The 20,739-nt window shown below is 41.1% G+C and overlaps 1 protein-coding gene across 2 annotated transcripts in view; it reads left to right on the forward strand.

The window, feature by feature from the left end:
- Positions 1 to 20,739, forward strand: part of gabbr1b (gamma-aminobutyric acid (GABA) B receptor, 1b) — a 120,469-nt gene that overhangs the window by 37,435 nt on the left and 62,295 nt on the right. For both annotated transcript variants that reach the window (XM_058405171.1, XM_058405172.1), the window contains exons 5-6: positions 2,949 to 3,134; positions 3,241 to 3,258. In XM_058405171.1, the coding sequence (XP_058261154.1) occupies positions 2,949 to 3,134; positions 3,241 to 3,258 (204 nt within the window). The remainder of the gene's footprint in view (positions 1 to 2,948; positions 3,135 to 3,240; positions 3,259 to 20,739) is intronic.

Consider the following 20,739-nt stretch of genomic DNA (forward strand, 5'->3'; position numbering starts at 1 on the left):
CGCCTACGCAGCTGTCGTGATCCATGTTTAAAAACGCTTCCTTTCGGCTCCTGTTTTCGTTTATATGCATGATAATTAATAAAGCGTGTGATTTGCCAACAAAAAATGGAGAGACCCATAATTCATTTAGAGATGTCAAGCTCCTACACAGCTCTGGGCTGGAGTGTGTTTTGGGTGCTGCGTCATGGCAACTCGCCAACGTTAGGAATAACACAGAGGGAACTGACGAGGAGATAATTAGATGGTTGGGATTAGTATGACAGTTATTCACAGAGATGAAGTATTGGACTCGATGTCTAGTGCTGGAGACTCCTGATTCTGAGCTCGGGTTTCTGTGGAGATCTGCATGTTCTCCTTATGTGTGGTCCCAAAAACATTCTATTAGGTTAAATGTCAGCTCTAAACTGCCCCTATGTGTGAATGTGTGTGGGCATGGTTCCCATCCGATCTAAAATCCCACCCTGTATCCCATGTTCCTCTGAGATGCTCCTCCATGACCCTGTCCAGTGATTACTGAAGATGTTGAAGATGCTGAGCTGTTCCTCTGAATAATTTAGTAAAATGCTCAGGTGTGTCCGCTTCTCCAACCACACAGAATATACACCGATCAGGCATAACATTATGACCACCGACAGGTGAAGTGAATAAGACTGATGATCTCCTCATCATGGCACCTGTTAGTGGGTGGGATATACACTATATTGCCAAAAGTATTCGCTCACCTGCCTTGAACATATGAACTTAAGTGACATCCCATTCCTAATCCATAGGGTTCAATATGACGTCGGTCCACCCTTTGCAGCTATAACAGCTTCAGCTCTTCTGGGAAGGCTGTCCACAAGGTTTAGGAGTGTGTTTATGGGAATTTTTGACCATTCTTCCAGAAGCGCATTTGTGAGGTCACACACTGATGTTGGACGAGAAGGCCTGGCTCTCAGTCTCCGCTCTAATTCATCCCAAAGGTGTTCTATCGGGTTGAGGTCAGGACTCTGTGCAGGCCAGTCAAGTTCCTCCACACCAGACTCTGTCATCCATGTCTTTATGGACCTTGTTTTGTGCACTGGTGCACAGTCATGTTGGAAGAGGAAGGGGCCAGCTCCAAACTGTTCCCACAAAGTTGGGAGCATGGAATTGTCCAAAATGTCTTGGTATGCTGAAGCATTCAGAGTTCCTTTCACTGGAACTAAGGGGCCAAGCCCAGCTCCTGAAAAACAACCCCACACCATAATCCCCCCTCCACCAAACTTTACACTTGGCACAATGCAGTCAGACAAGTACCGTTCTCCTGGCAACCACCAAACCCAGACTCGTCCATCAGATTGCCAGATGGAGAAGTGCGATTCGTCACTCCAGAGAACGCGTCTCCACTGCTCTAGAGTCCAGTGGCGGCGTGCTTTACACCACTGCATCCGACGCTTTGCATTGCACTTGGTGATGTATGGCTTGGATGCAGCTGCTCGGCCATGGAAACCCATTCCATGAAGCTCTCTGCGCACTGTTCTTGAGCTAATCTGAAGGCCACATGAAGTTTGGAGGTCTGTAGCGATTGACTCTGCAGAAAGTTGGCGACCTCTTCGCACTATGCGCCTCAGCATCCGCTGACCCCGCTCCGTCAGTTTACGTGGCCTACCACTTCGTGGCTGAGTTGCTGTCGTTCCCAAACACTTCCACGTTCTTATAATACAGCTGACAGTTGACTGTGGAATATTTAGGAGCGAGGAAATTTCACGACTGGATTTGTTGCACAGGTGGCATCCTATCACAGTTCCACGCTGGAATTCACTGAGCTCCTGAGAGCGACCCATTCTTTCACAAATGTTTGTAAAAACAGTCTGCATGCCTAGGTGCTTGATTTTATACACCTGTGGCCATGGAAGTGATTGGAACACCTGATTCTGATTATTTGGATGGGTGAGCGAATACTTTTGGCAATATAGGCAGCAAGTGAACATTTTGTCCTCAAAGTTGATGTTAGAAGCACAAAAAATGGCCAAGTGTAAGGATTTGAGCGAGTTTGACCAAGGGCCAAATTGTGATGGCTAGACCACTGGATCAGAGCATCTCCAAAACTGCAGCTCTTGCGGGGTGTTCCCGGTCTGCAGTGGTCAGTATCTATCAAAAGTGGTCCAAGGAAGGAACAGTGGTGAACTGGCGACAGGGTCATGGGCAGCCAAGGCTTGTTGATCCACTGTTATCATAGAGCTAATAAAAACAATGTCTTTGACGTGGTAGTTTTTAACTTCCTGGAGGTTTAGCACACATTAAACATTGAAATTTTTAATATTTGCTAAACTGGCATTTTGCCAGAATTATTAATAATATCAGTGAAACGCTATTTTTTAATAATTCTGTCTGTTTTGAGTAGCAGTCTGTTTAACCATACAGATGACTTACCCTTACTGCTGGTGTAATGACAGGCAGATTTTCCTCCTCTAGCTTTTCCTCTTGTTCATTCAGCTACAAGAGCATTAGTGAGATCAGACACTGATGTTGTAAGAGTGAGGAGGTCTGGGGTTCAGTCGGTGTTCCAGTTCATTCTAAAGGTGTTCAGTGGGGTTGAGTGAGAGTCTGGTCTTAGTGCAGGACATTCCAGTTCTTCCACTCCAACCTTCACCTCCACACCATGTCTTCATGGAGCTCAGGGGCTTTGTGCACAGGAGCATCATCATACTGGAACAGGGTTTGTGGCTCATAGTTCTGTGTATGAGTGTGATGGTCAGGTGACCACAAATGTTCAGACAGTAAATCTATAACGAACAAATGAAGTCTAACAGGTGAATTTATAATGTCAGGATATAATCTCCAGTAAATAGTGATATAATGTCCAGAATGGAAGAAGATGTGGTGGCTTTGGATGTAGATCGAGACAACAGTACCATGTTATAATACATGAACCATGCCAGATTTCAGAGAGAGAGAGTAAGAGTGTGTGTGTGTGTGTGTGTCAGTGCTGCCATGTGCACAGGTGTGGACGTCCCTGGAGAACGGACGTGTAGTGGTGTTTCCGCCCGGTCCGGCAGTAGAGGGCACCGTGCTGAGATACAGCTGCCTGAGCGGCTTCATCCTCGAGGGCAGGAACACAACGCAGTGCACCAAACAGGGCACGTGGGACTCGCCCAAACCCACCTGCCGCTGTGAGTTTCTGTGTGTGTGTGTGTGTTTTCAACCTCAGAATTGTTCTGCTTTCAAACTGTTAATTCACTATTTCTGTTTAATTTGTGCTTCTTTCTCTTAATACAGACAACAGACACTACACAGGTAAGAGCTCGAGTTTATTGCATCTTTTTAAAACTTACAGCCAGGCTACTGAGAGCAAAACATTTACATTTACTAAAAAATTCACTGTTGTCTTTATTCAAAGCAATTTGCAGTCCAATCTAGTGGAGCTTTTAAAGTAAGTGATAGACAGACCAGACTCATCCGTCTGACCAGAAAGTGGCACAAGAACAGTCTGCTTTAACCACACACACACACACACAGGATAAGAGGCAAGAGGCATCATAAAAGAGAGTCTAAAAGATCTACATAATAATCCCACATACACGATCGCTCTTGAAAGATCTGAATTTTCAAACATTTCTCAACCACACAGCGATCAAGGTATCAATACATGCAGAGACATGCTGACAGACATGCTGTATTTTCTCTTGACTTTATTAAAACTTTTCAAATAATAAACACATTAACAATAAGTCCACACAGCATATTATAGCCACAAATAAATAAATAAATGAATGAATGAATGAATGAATGAATTTTAAAATAATTCCAAAACATGTAAAGCAAATTGCGACCTACAATAAAAAAATAATAATAATAATTTCAGGGGTTAATCAATATATTTTGTCATAAATTCAGAGAGTTTTAAGATATTCCTCTTTTTTTTAATAGCTTTAACGATTGATAGAAATTGACAGATCATTTTTAAATGCCTCAAAACAGGGAGCAACTTTAACAAATCTACATTTGTACAAATAAATCTTGACTACAATCAACAAATTATTGCACAAAAAAATTCAACCTCTTTGTTTTGGATTAAAACACCAAATACATACAATACAAGACACACTGCACTTAAAATGGAAATAGCTGGAGCTGGTAGCTCTTTCTGCCAGAAGAGGGCAGTGTTGAGTTAATTATAATATATAATGTATTTTTTATTTATTAAGTCTTCTCCTAGGTGGCGGTATTACTCCATAAAAGTTTTATTCTTAACCTGAGTGCTGTGTGTTTCATTTCTACTATCCAGTACAGTAACATAGATAGATAGATAGATAGATAGATAGATAGATAGATAGATAGATAGATAGATAGATAGATAGATAGGTATACTTTATTGATCCCATGAGGGAAATTCTAGTGTTACAGCAACTTAGACAGTTACAATATAATAACACAATAACAATAACACACGCAAAAATCTAAAATGTAAAAAGTTGATGTGTTAGAAGCAGAAAAATGTCGGGTGTTCCCGGTCTGCAGTGGTCAGTATCTATCAAAAGTGGTCCAAGGAAGGAACAGTGGTGAACCGGTGACAGGGTCATGGGCGGTCAAGGCTCATTGATGCACGTGGGGAGTGAAGGCTGGCCCGTGTGATCCGATCCAACAGACGAGCTACTGTTGCTCAAACTGCTGAAGAAGTTAATGCTGGTTCTGATAGAAAGGGGTCAGGATACACAGTGCATGACGGGTCAGGGCTGTTTTGGCAGCAAAAGGGGGCCCAACAACAATATTAGGCAGGTGGTCATAATGTTATGGCTGGTCAGTGTATAAGGCTAAGAAAAAGGAGAAAACCTTAAATATAGAATACAATAAGTTAAGTTAAAGGTAGTTGTGCAGATATGAAACAGTTGTGGATTTAATCATATTTACATCAGTATAGTGCATATAGTAATACACATACTATATTATTAAACATCACATAAAAATGTATCATGGTTGTGAGCTGAAATGAAGAATTTTCATGATTTTCATGAGATTCAGGGGTGTATTATTCATTTTTCTTTTATTCAAAAAACTTTGTGGGAACAGTTTGGGGATGACCGCTTCCTGTTCCAACATGACTGCACACCAGTGCACAAAGCAAGGTCCATAAAGACCTGGAAGAGTGAGTTTGGTGTGGAGGAACTTCACAGAGTCCTGACCTCAGCCCGATAGAACACCTTTGGGATGAATTAGAGCGGAGACTGTGAACCAGGCCTTCTCGTCCAACATCAGTGCCTGACCGCACAAATGCACTTCTAGAGGAATGTTCAAAAATTCCCATAAACACACTCCTAAAACTTGTGGAAAACCTTCCCAGAAGAGTTGAAGCTGTTATAGCTGCAAAGGGTGGGTCAACTCCATATTACATTCATGTGCATGTAAAGGCAGACCTCACAGTTTTGGCCTGGCTCACAGTCTCTGCTCTAACTCCTGAAAAACAGCTCCTGAATTTAATGATTTGGAGGGGTGTCCCAAAACTGTTGGCAATAAAGTGTATCTATCTACAATGTAGTATAGAAAATATCGAGTGCAGTACCGGTGTTGTGTCTAAAGGTGGCAGTGTTGAGCTGATAAATATAGAAATGTTTACGGTCACATAAACCTGGTGCTTTAACACAGGGTGTCAGTAGAACACCACGGGGAAGCGTTTAAGTCATTAATGAAGAAATATAAAATGTTTTGACGCTTACTGTTTAATAATATATTAGATATTAACAGCATGAACAGCATTTCTGGTATAAAATATTTTTAAAAAAAATTCTATTCTGTGAAATATGGTGTACACAACATCCACAGCTGAGTATTTATGTTTAGTTCAGTGTGGTTTCTGAACATTGGCCATTAATCAGATTAGATTTATACAATTAAAATGTACCTCCTGAATCGAAAAATTTGTGTAAAGCTGGTTTATTTCAAACGCGATAAAAAATAACATTGAATTGAATTACCAAAATGTTTCCTTAGCCAGCTCATACTTTACTACTGAACCTTCACCTAAATGAATTGATGTAACAGGAGATGAAATTTTCTTTTCTGAGCCGTCGTGATGGCAGACGAGACAGACGCAGCTGCACGTTTATGGCTTTTATTAAAAAACGCTCAGGCGAACAAACAAAACAGGTAGGCTTTAGTCAAAAACCAGTGACAAGCTTAAGTGTCAGGTTATTCGTGAACAGGTCTAAAGTAGACAAAGCTAATGGGATAATGACACGTAGGAAATAAAACCTCAGTCAAAACAAAGAGGCAGAGAACAAAGGCTTGGAAATGTCGCACACTCAAAGCTGGAGTGAGACTTCACACACTCTATTTGTGATATTTATGGGCGTGTGGGTGAGTGTGATTTGGGAAGTCCGATCTGGAAATTTGTGCTTTTTTCTGTGGTGAGGCAGCCATGACAGAACCACCGTCTCTAACTTTTATCCTGGGTCGTGGCTCTTTATATTCTAATAGGTGTCTCCATATGCTATGAACGATAGATGTGCTTTGAGACTTGTTTTAGAGTGGGAAAAGCAACATCTGGGTCAGGCTTCCACAATTCTTTGACCCTGATGTTAAGCAGTAAGTGAGCAGTGCTGAAATGCTCTTGGTTGAAACCCAGGACTCTTCTCACTTCTTTGACATTTAGGGAAGTGGGCCGATCCGCTATTACTCGGACTGTTCGTGACAACATCGTCTTGATTTATAACCCAGCAACGTGACTTGGGAGTTCACACTTTTCTGCTTTTCTGCTAAGACGCCCCGGAACAGGCCAATTTGTTATGCTGCACGTGTTAGTCCTGGGGAATTTGAGTAGATTGAGATGTCATTTTTATGAACATCCCCTCTCTCTCAATGTCTATGATGAATGCTTAAAAAACTGACCAGTCCTGACCAGCGTTCATAGCGTCCCGAGGTTGTTCTCTTTAAAGCCGTAAATAGGATATATGAATTTGATTGATATACTCTGACAAAATGTTATTAGCTTTTTGTAATTGATGGAATGAAAACAGATGGTACTGAATTGTGCCGTACCTTTTTAGCAAACTTAATTAGTAAATGTTTAGAGGCTGCGATAGAGGTCGTAATTAAAAAGACTACATCTCTGTATAATACTAGGAAGCAGTCTGATCTCAGGAACAATGCTGGGATGTATTCCACATATGGCAGCTGCTGATAACCGGCTGAATTAATACCAGTGCTGGAATGTGGATGCATCACGACCTTGACAGTGCCGCTTGTGCGTCAGGCGAGGTGAATGAATTGCAGATGCCTGTATTCCATGCTAAGGTGTGTGTGAGTGTGTGTGTGTGTGTGCGCATGTGCTGCATGTCTTCTGCACTGTGTGCTTCATTCCCCCCCAACAGTGTTTTTCTGGGCTGATTAATGAGCATGTCAATGTCAGAGTGTGACTGTGACATTCACGCACACGTGAATGCTTATGAGGCCAGGAGAGAGTGGCAGGGGATGTCAGGGAGGAGGGAGGAAGCTGAAGACAGGAGAAAAAAGTGGATTAAAGGAACAGGTGACACAGAGGGGATGAAGAATGAGTCGGGCCCTGGGTGAAGTGGATGAGCGAGAAATGAAAAGGATGATGGAAGAAATCAAAGTAGGGGCTGAAGAGAAGAGGAGAAAGAAGTCTTCGGGATGTGAGGATTAAAAAGAGAGTAGGAGTGAGCAAGCCAGAGAGACAGAGAGGAGGGAATAGAAAAGGAAAGGAAAGAGAGAGAGAGATTTATGTCCTCTATCTATTTAGTAAATGATGCATTCTGGGTGTTTTGACTTGCTGGAAATTGTTTCCCAGGTTCTTATTACATTCCCTCGACTCCCACCTGTGTCTCCAGAGATTCTAGTTTACAAAGGCGGCTCCTGTTGGTTCACATTCAGCTGTGTGCTGCCTGCCTTTCAGTCAACAACTACAACACCACCACCACCACCACCGACGGTATATTTTATTTATACAGGGCCGCGTCGAGAGTCATCGATTTATGTCCGAAAGTTACATCGATATTTATACAGGGGACAGTTATGAGAATCCAGGGACGGGTTAGGTATATGCGGCATTGTGATCATTAAAAGTTCCCTCATGTACTTCACGTCTCTGATGACGGAAGATTTTTCATTTAGTGGAGAGAGAGAGTTTTTTAAATAGTGTCTAGACCAAGCACTTGCTTTTAAGCTTGAAAGGAAATAGGCATAGAATATTCAGATTTTTCCCCCACCTTTGCTGTCAAATGTAATACAGTGTGACATAAAAGATACAAAACAAAAACTAAAAAACAGACACAGTGATATATTAATGAGAAGTATGGAGCATTTTTAAATAAAGGTGTTTATTATATTGCTAATGGACTTACAGTCCCATGAATAGTCTTAATTAATTATTAATTATAACATTAATTAATACTAACATTAATCGCAATCAATAGGATTTAATTTAACAACATGGCTATGAGTAAATAAATAGATAAGCACATCCTATTATTCTTGTATTTTATTCAATCATTAAATGTGCAAACAACTTAGTGATAAATCAAAAAACTAAGCTGTAGCCTATTTAATTGCACTTACACTATATTGCCAAAGGTTTTGGGACGTCTTCCTTTACGTGCACATGAATGCAGAATAGAGTTTGCTGTTATAACGGCTTCAACTCTTCTGGGAAGGCTTTCCACAAGGTTTAGGAGTGTGCTTATGGGAATTTTTGACCATTCCTCTAGAAGTGCATTTGTGAGGTCAGGCACATGTTGGACGAGAAGGAAAAACTGACCAGGCTTTTACCTACTAGTGACTGGTCAATATTTATAACTCTCTTTGGTCCTGAGATAAGCAATCATTCTGTTCATGAGGGTCATATTTAGGCATTTGATATTGGCTGCAAATGGCATGTCATAGTTTTAGACAGCACAGAAGATACATTTCAGCATGATATAGTGGCGAGTTAACTGTCAGACAATGGTGCTGGGTTTAAGACTTGATACATAATACATTTCATGCTCAATGCCAATATTACTCAAGAAAAAAAATTGGGTTTAGATCCAAGGTCAGAGTGGTGTGTAACTGAGACACTCCTCCGTGTATTTATGCAGACTCCGCCCCCTGAGCGAGCTCTTTCGGGATTAAATCTTTTGAGACATACAGCCCAGAGTGTTTCTAATAAAAAAAGAGAGATCCTCTTTCAGTGTTAAAGCCAGTACTAATAACCTTAACTCTAACGCTAATTCCTAACCTAAAACAAGATATTTAGAAACACTTTCTCCTAAAGATAAGCTTCCTTATATATATATATATATATATATATATATATATATATATATATATATAATTGCAGCAAACACTAACCTTCCTGGTGCAGTGGCTCCCTCCTGACTTACACAAGCAGCTATTCTAGAAGCCCAAATGTCATCATTTCATCCCCAGTGCCTTGATGCTAAACATGGCCTCACCAATAGGTCAACAGATAAGCTCAGCAGGAAGTGAAAGCCCAATGCGGTACACTTTGCTGTTTATGAAACAGCTTTAGGCTCCACAATGGACAAGATGGATTTTTTTCTAAACAAAGCTTTCATCTCGAACACATTTTTCGCTTGTAATTATTGCGAAACAAAAAGGACGATACACAGTCAGTGGAGCAGCCATTGTTCTGTACTTTAGTCACTTTAGAACCCAAGGGGTGAAAAGTCTGATATATTGACTTTTTTTCAGATTAATAACAAGACTGAGTGTAATTAAATTCTTGCTCTTTGTATAGATTTTTGGAGAAATAGCAAAGAATAGTTGTTTGGTATGTTGGCTCTTGGGAATGAACATGGGAGCTGGTGCTATTGGCTTTTTTTTTTCAGCAGAGAGCTGAGATTAGTTTGTACCCAACAGGCAGCAGGCAGCATTAGAGGATTTTAATTAACCAAAGACAAACCACAAGCTCTTTCCCTCTTTCTTTCTGTCTTTCTTTCTTTCTTTCTTCCTTCCTCCTCGCCTCTATCCCCTTCCTTACCTCCTACTGGGGAAATCACAACATGGGTTAGGTCATTATGTGGAAGCAGTTTTGCAGATGTGGTTGTACATCATGCCGGCACAAATCAATGTGGGTTTCATGTTTTACAGAAAAACAGTTTCAGTTTAAAATCCTGCTGTATGCAAAATCTATACAGTTATATATATATATATATATATACAAATATACATATATATACACTTCACTTGAAACACACACACACTGTATGTATTTGTTGCCTTTGTAATGTTGATCATGTCTGTGAGAGAAATATCTCACTTTGGATCAAAGGCATTGGCATTTATTTGCTATTCTGAACTGACCACCCAATCCTGTGATATCAAAGAGCATCAGAGAGACTAACCTCCACTTCAGCCGGACAATAAATAAAGACGTACTCTCGACTTTCTGTGAGAGAGAGAGATGAGACGAGTGAGCGGGCGAACAGCACACATGTACAACGATGCTCTGTTTATCTTCTGAGACAGGCTTTGAAATGAGAGTCATTCAATTATTCAGCACTGCAGTCCTCTATCAATCCATCAATCCGTTCATTCATCTATTCATCTATCCATCTATTCATCCATCCATCCATCCATCCATCCATCCATCCATCTATCTATCCACCCAAACATTCATACATTTATCCATCTATTCATCTATCCATCCATCCATCCATCCATCCATTCATCCATACAGTCATACATTTATCCATCCATCATCCAGCATTTGTCCGTCCATCCACTCATTTGTCCATCCATCCATCCATCCATCCATACAATCATATATTTATCCATCCATCCATACATACATACAAACACCCATTCATTCATCCATCCACCCATCCATCCATCCATCCATCCATTCATCCATACAGTCATACATTTATCCATCCATCATCCAGCATTTGTCCGTCCATCCATCCATCCATCCAATCATATATTTATCCATCCATACATACATACATACATACACCCATTCATTCATCCATCCATCCATCCGTCCGTGTTACACTTTCAGTACAGAAGTCCGAGTACAACAGAGTAAGATTTACAACAGAATGAGATTTTGTTTTACCCTCCACACACTCCACATTGTGTCCACTTTCTCTTTCAGCTCCTTGGTGTCTCTGGGAATTCTCATATTACTTCTCCTGGATGTGAGTGTTACGTGGAATTGCCACATCTATCACCACTGCTGTTTTCTTCTCCTTGTCTATTATTAATGTGATCTGGAAGGTTTGTTATTACCTCCTCATTTGTCTGCAGTGGTGTAGTAGGTTTTATTTCAACTTTAGGGCTGAACTATTAGAATGATTAAAGTATTATATTACATATTAACAATAAGTACTACTATCTGCTACTGCGGCCATTTATACCTTTTCAATCTGTATTTCTTGCAGGTGTATACAACCCCATACATTTACACACACACACACACACACTGGATTAGAATGATTGCGAAACCTTACATATCAAGTATTACTTTTAATGGTATCACTTTGTGTGATTGGATGTATTTTGGCAGAAATCCCATGAAAATCAATTGAGTGACGTAATAAAATGCTTACATCAACACGTCATTTGTATTAATCCATTTCAACTAGTAGCTAGACGATCATAAAAGTAGTAGCCTAGCTAGCTATTTTAGCTACCGCACATCCAATCAGATACTCCAGTGTCTATCTTCTGAAGAATTATGAACACAAAATCACTTTCCCATATCAAAGAACCACAAACTGATCGATTAACCATGTACAAGTTAGTGCTTTGGTAATGATAATCAAACTTAGTAAAGAAGGCTATAAATATGCAGCAACAACCAACATGTTCTTTTCTATATATATATATATATATATATATATATATAGCACAGACTTGGTTAACGATGGTCAGTCGTTAAGCGCCATACACACTCGGTGGTACTTTCTGTGCTTTCTCCCTGCATGGTGTACATCCTGCTGCAATGTGCTGGACCGTCTCAGGGGTCTATCTGCTGTAATACACCACTGCTTTGATTGATCTAGTGCTGAGTGCTTGTTCTTGTGCTGCTGTGATTAGTGCCTCTGTAGGCTTCTTCAGACACCGCTAGGCTTTTCCAATATCAGCATCATGTCGGTTGTCTGTTATCTGTCTCGTGTACATGTCAGAGGTAGCGCAGCTCATTCTAGCATGTACTTGTGGTCGGCCCTGGTCTCCTCTAGCATAAGAGAGGTGACTATTTATAGTGACTCTTCTGCTTTCTGCCTCATGGTTAAGATGAAACCAGATGATCCAGATGTTTGTCTCTGGCATAGACGTAGTCATTTAATTTCCTCAGTTCTGACCTTATTGAAAATTTAATGCATTCTGTAAGAAGGAAATCGTCTTGAAAAAAACGAATAAATTCTGCTGATACTAATGTACAGTTATAGAAAGGAAATGATCTATATGTCACCCAGATAAGGTTCCCTTTCGAGTCTGGTTCCTTTCAAGGTTCTTCCTCATATCGACTCGGAGTTTTTCCTCGCCAGCGTCACCTCGCCAGCTCACGAGGGATAAATCTGAATTTAAAAAGTGAACTTTGATTTTTATGCTGAAGGTCTGATTTTCCACGTGTTTTATCTCTTCCGTTGAAGCGTGTGTTCAGACGAAACAATGATGGATTTGATCTAAAACGGATCATCAGGTTTTATATAAGCATATAGAGTCTGAGGCAGCTTGAGTGCACACTGTTATTAAAGAAAGAAAGGAAGAAAGGATGGAAGGAAGGAAGGAAGAAAGGGTAGGGGAGGTGTACCAAATACTAAGAAAATAAGGTAAACATTTTTTAAAAATTCTGCTTCAATTCAATTTGATTTATAGAGCTCTTTTAACAGTGGATATTGTCACGAAGCAGCTTTACAGAAACATAAAGATTCATAATAAAAATGATAAAGTTTAAAAGTTTTACATTTATATTTATCCCTAATGAATAAGCCAGAGGCGACGGTGATGAGGAATAAAATGTACCCACTCTGATATTCGGAAGAAACCTTGACAGAAGCAGACTCTAAAGGGAGCTTCATCCTCCGCAGTAGCATTTTCGCTAATGCTCTCAGACTTTTGGATCCCACTATATATGTACACACTGTAAATATATAAGTATAAGCATTGAAAAGCTTTTAGCAAAATCGCTAGTTTCTGAATCGCGTCACGTGCAAAACGAGCTTCTAGTTCAATCCGGTTGAAGAAGGAAGTGAAGGTTAGATATCTAGACTTATAAATAACAAACACTAATGCAGCTATTCAAACCTTTATACTTTATACTAACAATTTATGTGCACTATCTTATAATTTTCACTTTTAACATTTTTGTGTAGTGGATCCCAAAAATGCTTTTAACTGTAAAATAAACTCCAGTCAGTTACAATCCCCCCAGTACAGATTTATTTCATGGACATATTCAATCTCTTCAAATATTAAGCTGATTACTTAGAAGTGTGTAAAATAATGTTTTGGCTAATTGTTAAATCCACCGAGCTTTTTGTTACTGATTTTTCCACACAGATTAGGTCCTAGTCAGCGTTATTTATGCTTGTTTTTAAAAAGCTATTAGCTTTGGAAATCTTCCAACTCAAGTAACCGGTCAAATAGATGAAAAACTTTCAGTATAATGATCTTTATAAAGCCGGCTGAGAACTGCTTCCGTGGTAGAAAGTGATAGAGCTGCTTGCTATTTCTGTCTGTTCACGTGCTGCTCGCGGTGGCATTTATATCAGCTAATGACGGCGGAAGAAAAAAACTGGTATTTAATTAGTTTTGTCACTGATTTCGTTACAAATGTGATGTTCTGTGCATATTGCCGCAGCCCTTTAATATCCGCAGCTGAGCTGTTGTAATTTTCTACGGATAAAATAATTCGGTCAAACGGGATGGAACTTGCTGCCGCTGCTTCAAACGTTTCTGTGAATGACCTTGCGTGTTTAAAGCATCTGTTCTGGACAGATATGGCCAGTGAAACGGTTTGCGTTTCTGGGTTGAGAAGTATTTAACAGCAACATGAAGACTTCCAGTTAAGCTTTAGAAAGATGTGACGTGTTCATGCTACTTTATTTCAACTTCTTAATCCTCGTTTCCGGTATTTTCCTAATATAATATTTCCCATAAATTGAGCTCACGTATCAGAAGCCATTCCCTAGTGGCTGCTTCACGCCTTGCTGCTGATTACAAGCCAGCATGTCCTTGCAAGGTCACCACTTACCCCGCTCTTTTTTTTTTTTAAGTCTGTCTTACGCTGATGATTTCGAAGGCTGTGCTAGAGAGAGAGAGAGAGAGAGAGAAACATGGTCAATGGCCTATCAGTTGTGAGCTGCAGTTTCCCCTGTCATTAGAGCTGTGATTTAACAGCATGTCCTGCTGACCCTTTACGCCTCCATCGGCTTGTCAGCTCGGCCCCGGGTTAAGTGGATTGTCGTTGGTGGTGGTGGTGGCGGAGATATGGAGAGAAATGGTGCTGGAGATATGAAGAAATATTATTCACACGGCATCTTAATCCACAGCCCAATCTCATTCCTCATTTCTTCCTTCGAGTCGTTTAACTGTCTTGTATAGCTGATGGCTGTTTGGCATATCGCTGTTTACACAGTTGGGTCCATAAGTATTTGTACAGCAGAAGAATTGTCATCATTTTTTTTCTCTGTACACCATTCAGGTGGTTCAACATTTCAAATGTTTTAGGAATTGCAGCTATTTTTGCATAGTACCTCCATTTTCACAGGCTTAAAGATAATTGGACAAACTAACCTAGATATAAATATTGTTTTGAATACTTGGATTCTGAGTTGCCTCCCTTAAGATGTTTTGCCTGTGCTTTACTGCAGCTGCCATCATTTGATGCTTGTTTGTGGCCTTCAGTTTTGTCTTTAGTAAGTGAAAAGTGCGCTCAGCTGGATTGAATTCTGGTGACTGACTCTGTTGTTTAAGAACATTATATTTCTTTCTAAAGCCTTAAGAAGTGCTTGGGTTGCTTTCATGGTATGTTTTGGGTCTTTATTCATTTGTACTGTGAAGCGAAGTCCTTTAAGATTTGCTGCATTTTGGCTGAGTCTGAGCAGAAAGTATAGCAACTCTGTACATTTCAGAATTAATCCTGCTAGAAGTCAGCAGTTATCCCTGTTGGTCTAGCAGCAGGATCCTGCACTCTCGCTGCTGCGGCCTGGGTTCGCTTCCTGGGCAGGGAACCAACTCAGCCACACTGGGGTTAATTTTCAGGGCCAGTCCCAATGGAAGGGTTGAGTCATCCAGTGCCAAATCAAAATACATGGACTGGGTGATCCGCTGTGGTGACCCTAAACAGGGAGCATTAAACACCAGTTACCCAGTTCAACCACTTCCATTAACAGTCACACCTGCCCTTCCTATCACACTGCCTCATATGATGTGCTATGCTTTGTCCTTCCTTTACTTCTCCACACTCTTCTCCTCCCATTACATTCACTACAAGTTCAGCTTGGTTTCATTTGTCCAAACTATTGTGTTGCAGAACTGGTCAGGCTTTTATTGATGTTTTCTTTCGGAGTCTAATGTGGACTTTCTATTCTTGAGTGTTAAGTGGTTTGTATCTTGAGGTAAATCCTCTGTATTTATATTCATGAAGGCACCTCTCGATTGTAGACTGTGGCAATGAGACACCTACCTCCTCGAGAGTCTTCTTGACTCGACTAGTCATTGCAAAGGGGTTTTTCTTCACCAAAGAAAGAATTCTGTAATCATCCAGTTTACTCATCTTCTCTGGTCCAGCAGGTCTTTTAGTGTTGCTGAGCTTACCTCACCAGTCTTTTTTAAAATAGAATGGACAAAATTGGTCATATGGGCACTTAAGTTTCTCTCTGATTGATTTGGGGTTATTTTTCAGCCTAATGAAGGCCTCCTTCACTTGCACTGACACCTCAGTGGACTTCATATTGAGAGTTCACCTGAACAGGTAAAACAAACAAAAAACAAAACATGGACAACTCCAGATCTTTTATCTCCTTAATTTGTCATGAAATAATGAGGATACAGGTCACTGGTAATCTGATGGATTATCAGTCAATTATCCAATTACTTTTGAGTCTGTAAAAATGCTGGGATTGTGTGAAAGAAATTTGCAAAACGGTTGATGCAATATTTTTTTGTTAAACCCATCGAGTCTTCACTTCAGTCTTATCATGATTTCAACGCCACCATCTGGCAAAATTGTGTCACTGTCCAAATACTTATGGACCCAAATGTATATACTGTACCGTATTCAAGTTCTTGGTGGGTACTAGTATTTTTGGATCTGTACTACCATCCTGCAGCCTCTGCAGCTCCATCACAGAGAGAATGCTGAGTCGACCGAACCCGGTTTGTTACGTTGTTTGTCAACGTCTCACTTCTGTTCTCTACTGTACTCCTCCTCTCCCCTGACCTGGAAATATCATCACATCAGCCCTATTAATTCCCACGTCTCTTATTCATTGAAACAAAGTCAGGAAAAATCGAGAGCACTCTCGAAGCATGAAATAAGAGCTCGTGTGACAACACAATCATAAGAGATGCACCATAAACATGAGGGATGTCGGTACCAGAAATAGCAGAGTGTGTTTGGCTGCGCTGCTCACAGCTAGCCGGGCTGATTAGAGTGTGTTTTATGGATGGGCTGCAGATCACATTAACATTATTATATCCAAGCAGAGAGAGAGAGAGAGAGAGAGATATCGAGCAGGGAGAGGGAGAGAGAGAGAGAGAGAGAGAGAGAGAGAGAGAGAGTGAGAGAGAGATCAGGCAATGAGAGGGAGAGAGATCAGGCAGGGAGAGAGAGAGAGAAGCAGAGAAAAGCAAAGAGATAGAGAGAGAGGACTTGGGTCAGGAAGCTTGAATGTAGAATAGACAGTAAAGACATGAAAGATGAGCAGAAGGGGTTTCTAAAAAGAAAGGAAGAGAAGTCTAGTAGGCAGAGGCTAGTAAGAGTTGGCAGGTAACTTGTAGGGTTTAGAAATATCAAAAGAATGGGAGGGAAATGTGCCAGTATGATAAATGAACAGCCCAATACTGCTGATTGTGAAGCACTGTGCTTTCTGCTAACAACATCCCGGGTTTTAAAAGGAACTCGGCACTTATTTGGTCAGGGACAGTGCTAAAATAATTATTTCAGCCAATTCTCAGATTTAGCTTATTTGCAGTACATTAGGCTTTAACAAGTAGGATAAAAAGCCTGTACTATTATTTCACAGTCAAATGTTTTCACGTAACTTTAAAACACAGACCCAGGAATATAGCAAACAAGCTGGATCATGTTAGCCAATTAGCTAAACAACAGGATGGTGAACACAAATCAAATCCCAGACAAAACCTGTGTAAAACTATGCAGACATTATTAATACAAAAAAAACCCCAGAAAGGACCAGATGTGTGGGTTTTGTTTTTCCTACTGTCTTTTGTTTAGCTAGATAAAGGTAGCCAGCTAGCTTGCTACAGTATCACTAGCCTCTCAGCACTGAGAGAAAGAGAGAGCTAACTGTTGTTAGCTGGATGTTTCTTGGCTCTGTGCAGTGTTTCTGCAGTATGATCACATGATTAAATCAGAGATTGTTTTGGCTCAACGTGAGCAGAAATGTTTTATCATCATTGGTAGCTGTCTCGAAGCAAAGAAGGGTACTGAACGGTACATTTTCTTAACCCTGAGGTAGAAATTTCAGGTGTCTTTTACACGGAAAGGTGTATGTATAACTCTGAAAGCTAATTAAAGGTGAAGAGTGGTCTTAAGGCTCATTTTTGAAGTTGTGCTGCATTCACATTGTAATAATATCAGGGTTTGGAAATGAACTTCCTGTTGAAGTCGACTAGACTAGTGTTTTTCAGTGAACATTATGCATTATCTGATGGCTGTTTTTACGAAGCATATGTGTACTGTATGTGATGACATTTTTCAGGGTTTTTTGTCTGCTCCAGAGGTTTTTGACTGAGTGAAATGAATGAGAAAGACCGGACTGTGCGAGAGTTAATCAGCGGGGTGAGTCATTGCTCCTGAGCCAAGAGTTTTAACCATCACTGGGTTAGCGGAGGATTGAAGTGAGCAGACGCTCTAAGCAGCAGGTGTGTTATTAAGCAGTGCCTGGTCATATTTCACACTCCGATTCAGCAGAGCGGTGAGCGCGCCGGCTACCGATTTGCCACTCAACCGCTGATGGCTTCCGCTGTCTCTCTACAGTCGTTTTTGTATTGAAACGACAAACCCGAGCATGCTTTCACTCGAGTCGGAGAGAGCTTGCATGCCTGCGTGCTTTAGCTCTGTGTGCTTTGCTGTTTTAGGTTCCCGCTCTGTCTTTCCACACTGTTGAGTGATCGCTCCGTTCCCTACGCACGGAGAATGCAATCTGTCAATTACCTACGGGGAGCCGGGGAAAAACGGGTGCTGATGCAATTTCAAATCCAGGAATTTAGCAACAAATGAAATTTGGTGTCAAGTGAAGCGAATCCGTCGGGAGAATGCTCTCTCTGTGCCGTGCAAATAAAAGGATTACTATGGTGATGAGAGGAGGAGTGTGTGGTTCTGTGCAGAAATCTTCCCACAGCAGCATTGTGGAGGAGTGGGTAGGAGGACGGCAACCAATCAGACAACTCTGCTATTTGTATGCCGCCGCCTTTTGTTTTTCCCCACCTAAAAATGGCTAAAAACCATTGGGTGTGGCTCTTTTGTTCGCTCGTGGTTTTTCCTGACCCTGAGGATCGACAAAAAAATGGGAACAGGTTGACTTATCTGAGCCTGAGTTATCGAGGCATACGCTTCCTCAGTGGCTTCTGAGTCAGCGTGTTCATCTGGCAACCTCGACAGGTGATCGTGCTGCCCAGCTGTGACCTGGCAACCCAAGCAACAAATCGTGAAGCCCTGCTGTGACCTGGCAACCTGGGCAACCAATCGCGGTGGCCTGCTGTGACCTGGCAACGGGCAGGTCCAATTGCTCCATCCTGCTGCCAGCCTGGCAACCCGTGCAACTGCTCGCGCTGCCGTATGATCATTAGCCAGCAGCCAGCTGTCAGTTCGCTCATTTCCTCTTGCCTGTGGAGGGCAGGGGAGTGTTCATTACTGCGGAAGAATTTAGATTTATCTGGCAGCTTTTTCAAAACTGAAATGGCATGTCTTAAATCTGTGACACCTGTGGCTGTCATAACACCTGTGCTACTTCTATTCTCGGTTTTTCAGGAAAAACTTTCGCCAAGCTTGAACGGTTTTAATGAACACCATCTGACACGTTTTATATCATTATGGGATATCACAAGCTCCTGTTTAAGCTTTTTAATACGTAATACATAAAAAGGTTTTATCCAGCTGCAGCTGTATTTTCTCTTGACCTTCCACATAGCAACCTTCACCTTCCTTATTTACTGTTATAGAAAACACCCATGAAGGCAGAGGACATTCTCAGGACGTAGAGAAATACGACGCTGTCACCGTCAGGAAGATGACGCTTGAACACAGCACAATCCTGTAATTAAGGCTTCATCTTCTTTCAACCCTTTCACCCCCGGCGTTGTGGTAATGCTTGTTAAGACGGCAGGAGTGTCTCATGCTGCTGCAGAGTCACAGTATCCACGAATCTGTGAGGAATAAACAAACACACCATGGATTAGGGAGTGCCACTGATTTATTCTGTTGTGTTCACCGCCATCACACTGCTTTTGTTTGGGTTGGAAGCTTCAGGGTATGACGTGCTCGTCGTGTTGATTTTTCTGATTCATCTCTGTGGTTGAAAGTTGCAAAGTTTTAAATCGCTTCGACTAAAAATTGCATTAGGATGCGGAGGAAACCAGACTCCACTTGCTTTAGGAATATTAAAATGATCTGCAGCTCAGTTCCAGTGAGACCGCTTCCATTACACCAGCGCTTGTACTGCATGGATTTGATATTTTAAACGGTTTTTGTCTTTTTTTTCACGTGCGACAGAGCCTTTGACCTCCTCTTCCTCTGCCTCCTCCTCCTCCTCCTCCTTCTCCTCCAGACGCCTCACAGAGCGCCATATGACAGCTGCTGGATTTTTTCTCAAGAGGAAATACTTTCACCTCAATATTTCTCCTCCTGCTGCCATCAACCTTGACATTCCTTTCAACGAGCGTGCATGGGAAGCCATACTAATTCTGACGCCACTCAGTCTAGCATGGCGTGATGCCTTTCTGAAAAGCGGAGGACACATTTCAAGTGCTTTCGAGAAAAAATATGGAGGTTGTTTTAAAGGGTTAAATTAAATCAGTCTGGTGTGGTTCGGTCGAGTTGGTCTGTGGAAATGAATGGCAAGCTGAGATCATGATAGATGTAAACATCCAGGTTTACTGACCAGTATCCAATGAGTTAATGGATTATAACAGAGTTACTTCATCACTACTAAACCATACATCCTGTTTTCTTTAATCGCACAAATCCAGGCTAGTCCACACGATTCACGCCGAATTCTCTCCGCTCTGTTAAATCCTCTAAGCCAGTATGTAAATAGTAATGCTATAAAATGTCACGACAAAGAATGTAACTAATTTTACTTAATTCAATTGAGAGATAATAAAAATATTACAACACCATTTATCAGTGTTTTTTTTTTTTTTTTTCAAACGAACCAGTTATTAAGTGATTTATTAATGATTATCCCCGAACAGACTGTCCGATTAAAAAGGTGGACACACAGACGTCTGTACGGACTGCGCTCAGAACTTCCAGTCTTGTTTTGTTCAGCGTTATAATCAGGAAAACAAATAGATGCTGACAATAAGCATGTGTGGAAATGAGAAGCTCGCAGATAGCTTTTAATAACA

Source organism: Hemibagrus wyckioides, linkage group LG12 (genome assembly GCF_019097595.1).
Source record: "Hemibagrus wyckioides isolate EC202008001 linkage group LG12, SWU_Hwy_1.0, whole genome shotgun sequence".
In the NCBI taxonomy this organism is placed as follows: Eukaryota; Metazoa; Chordata; class Actinopteri; order Siluriformes; family Bagridae; genus Hemibagrus; species Hemibagrus wyckioides.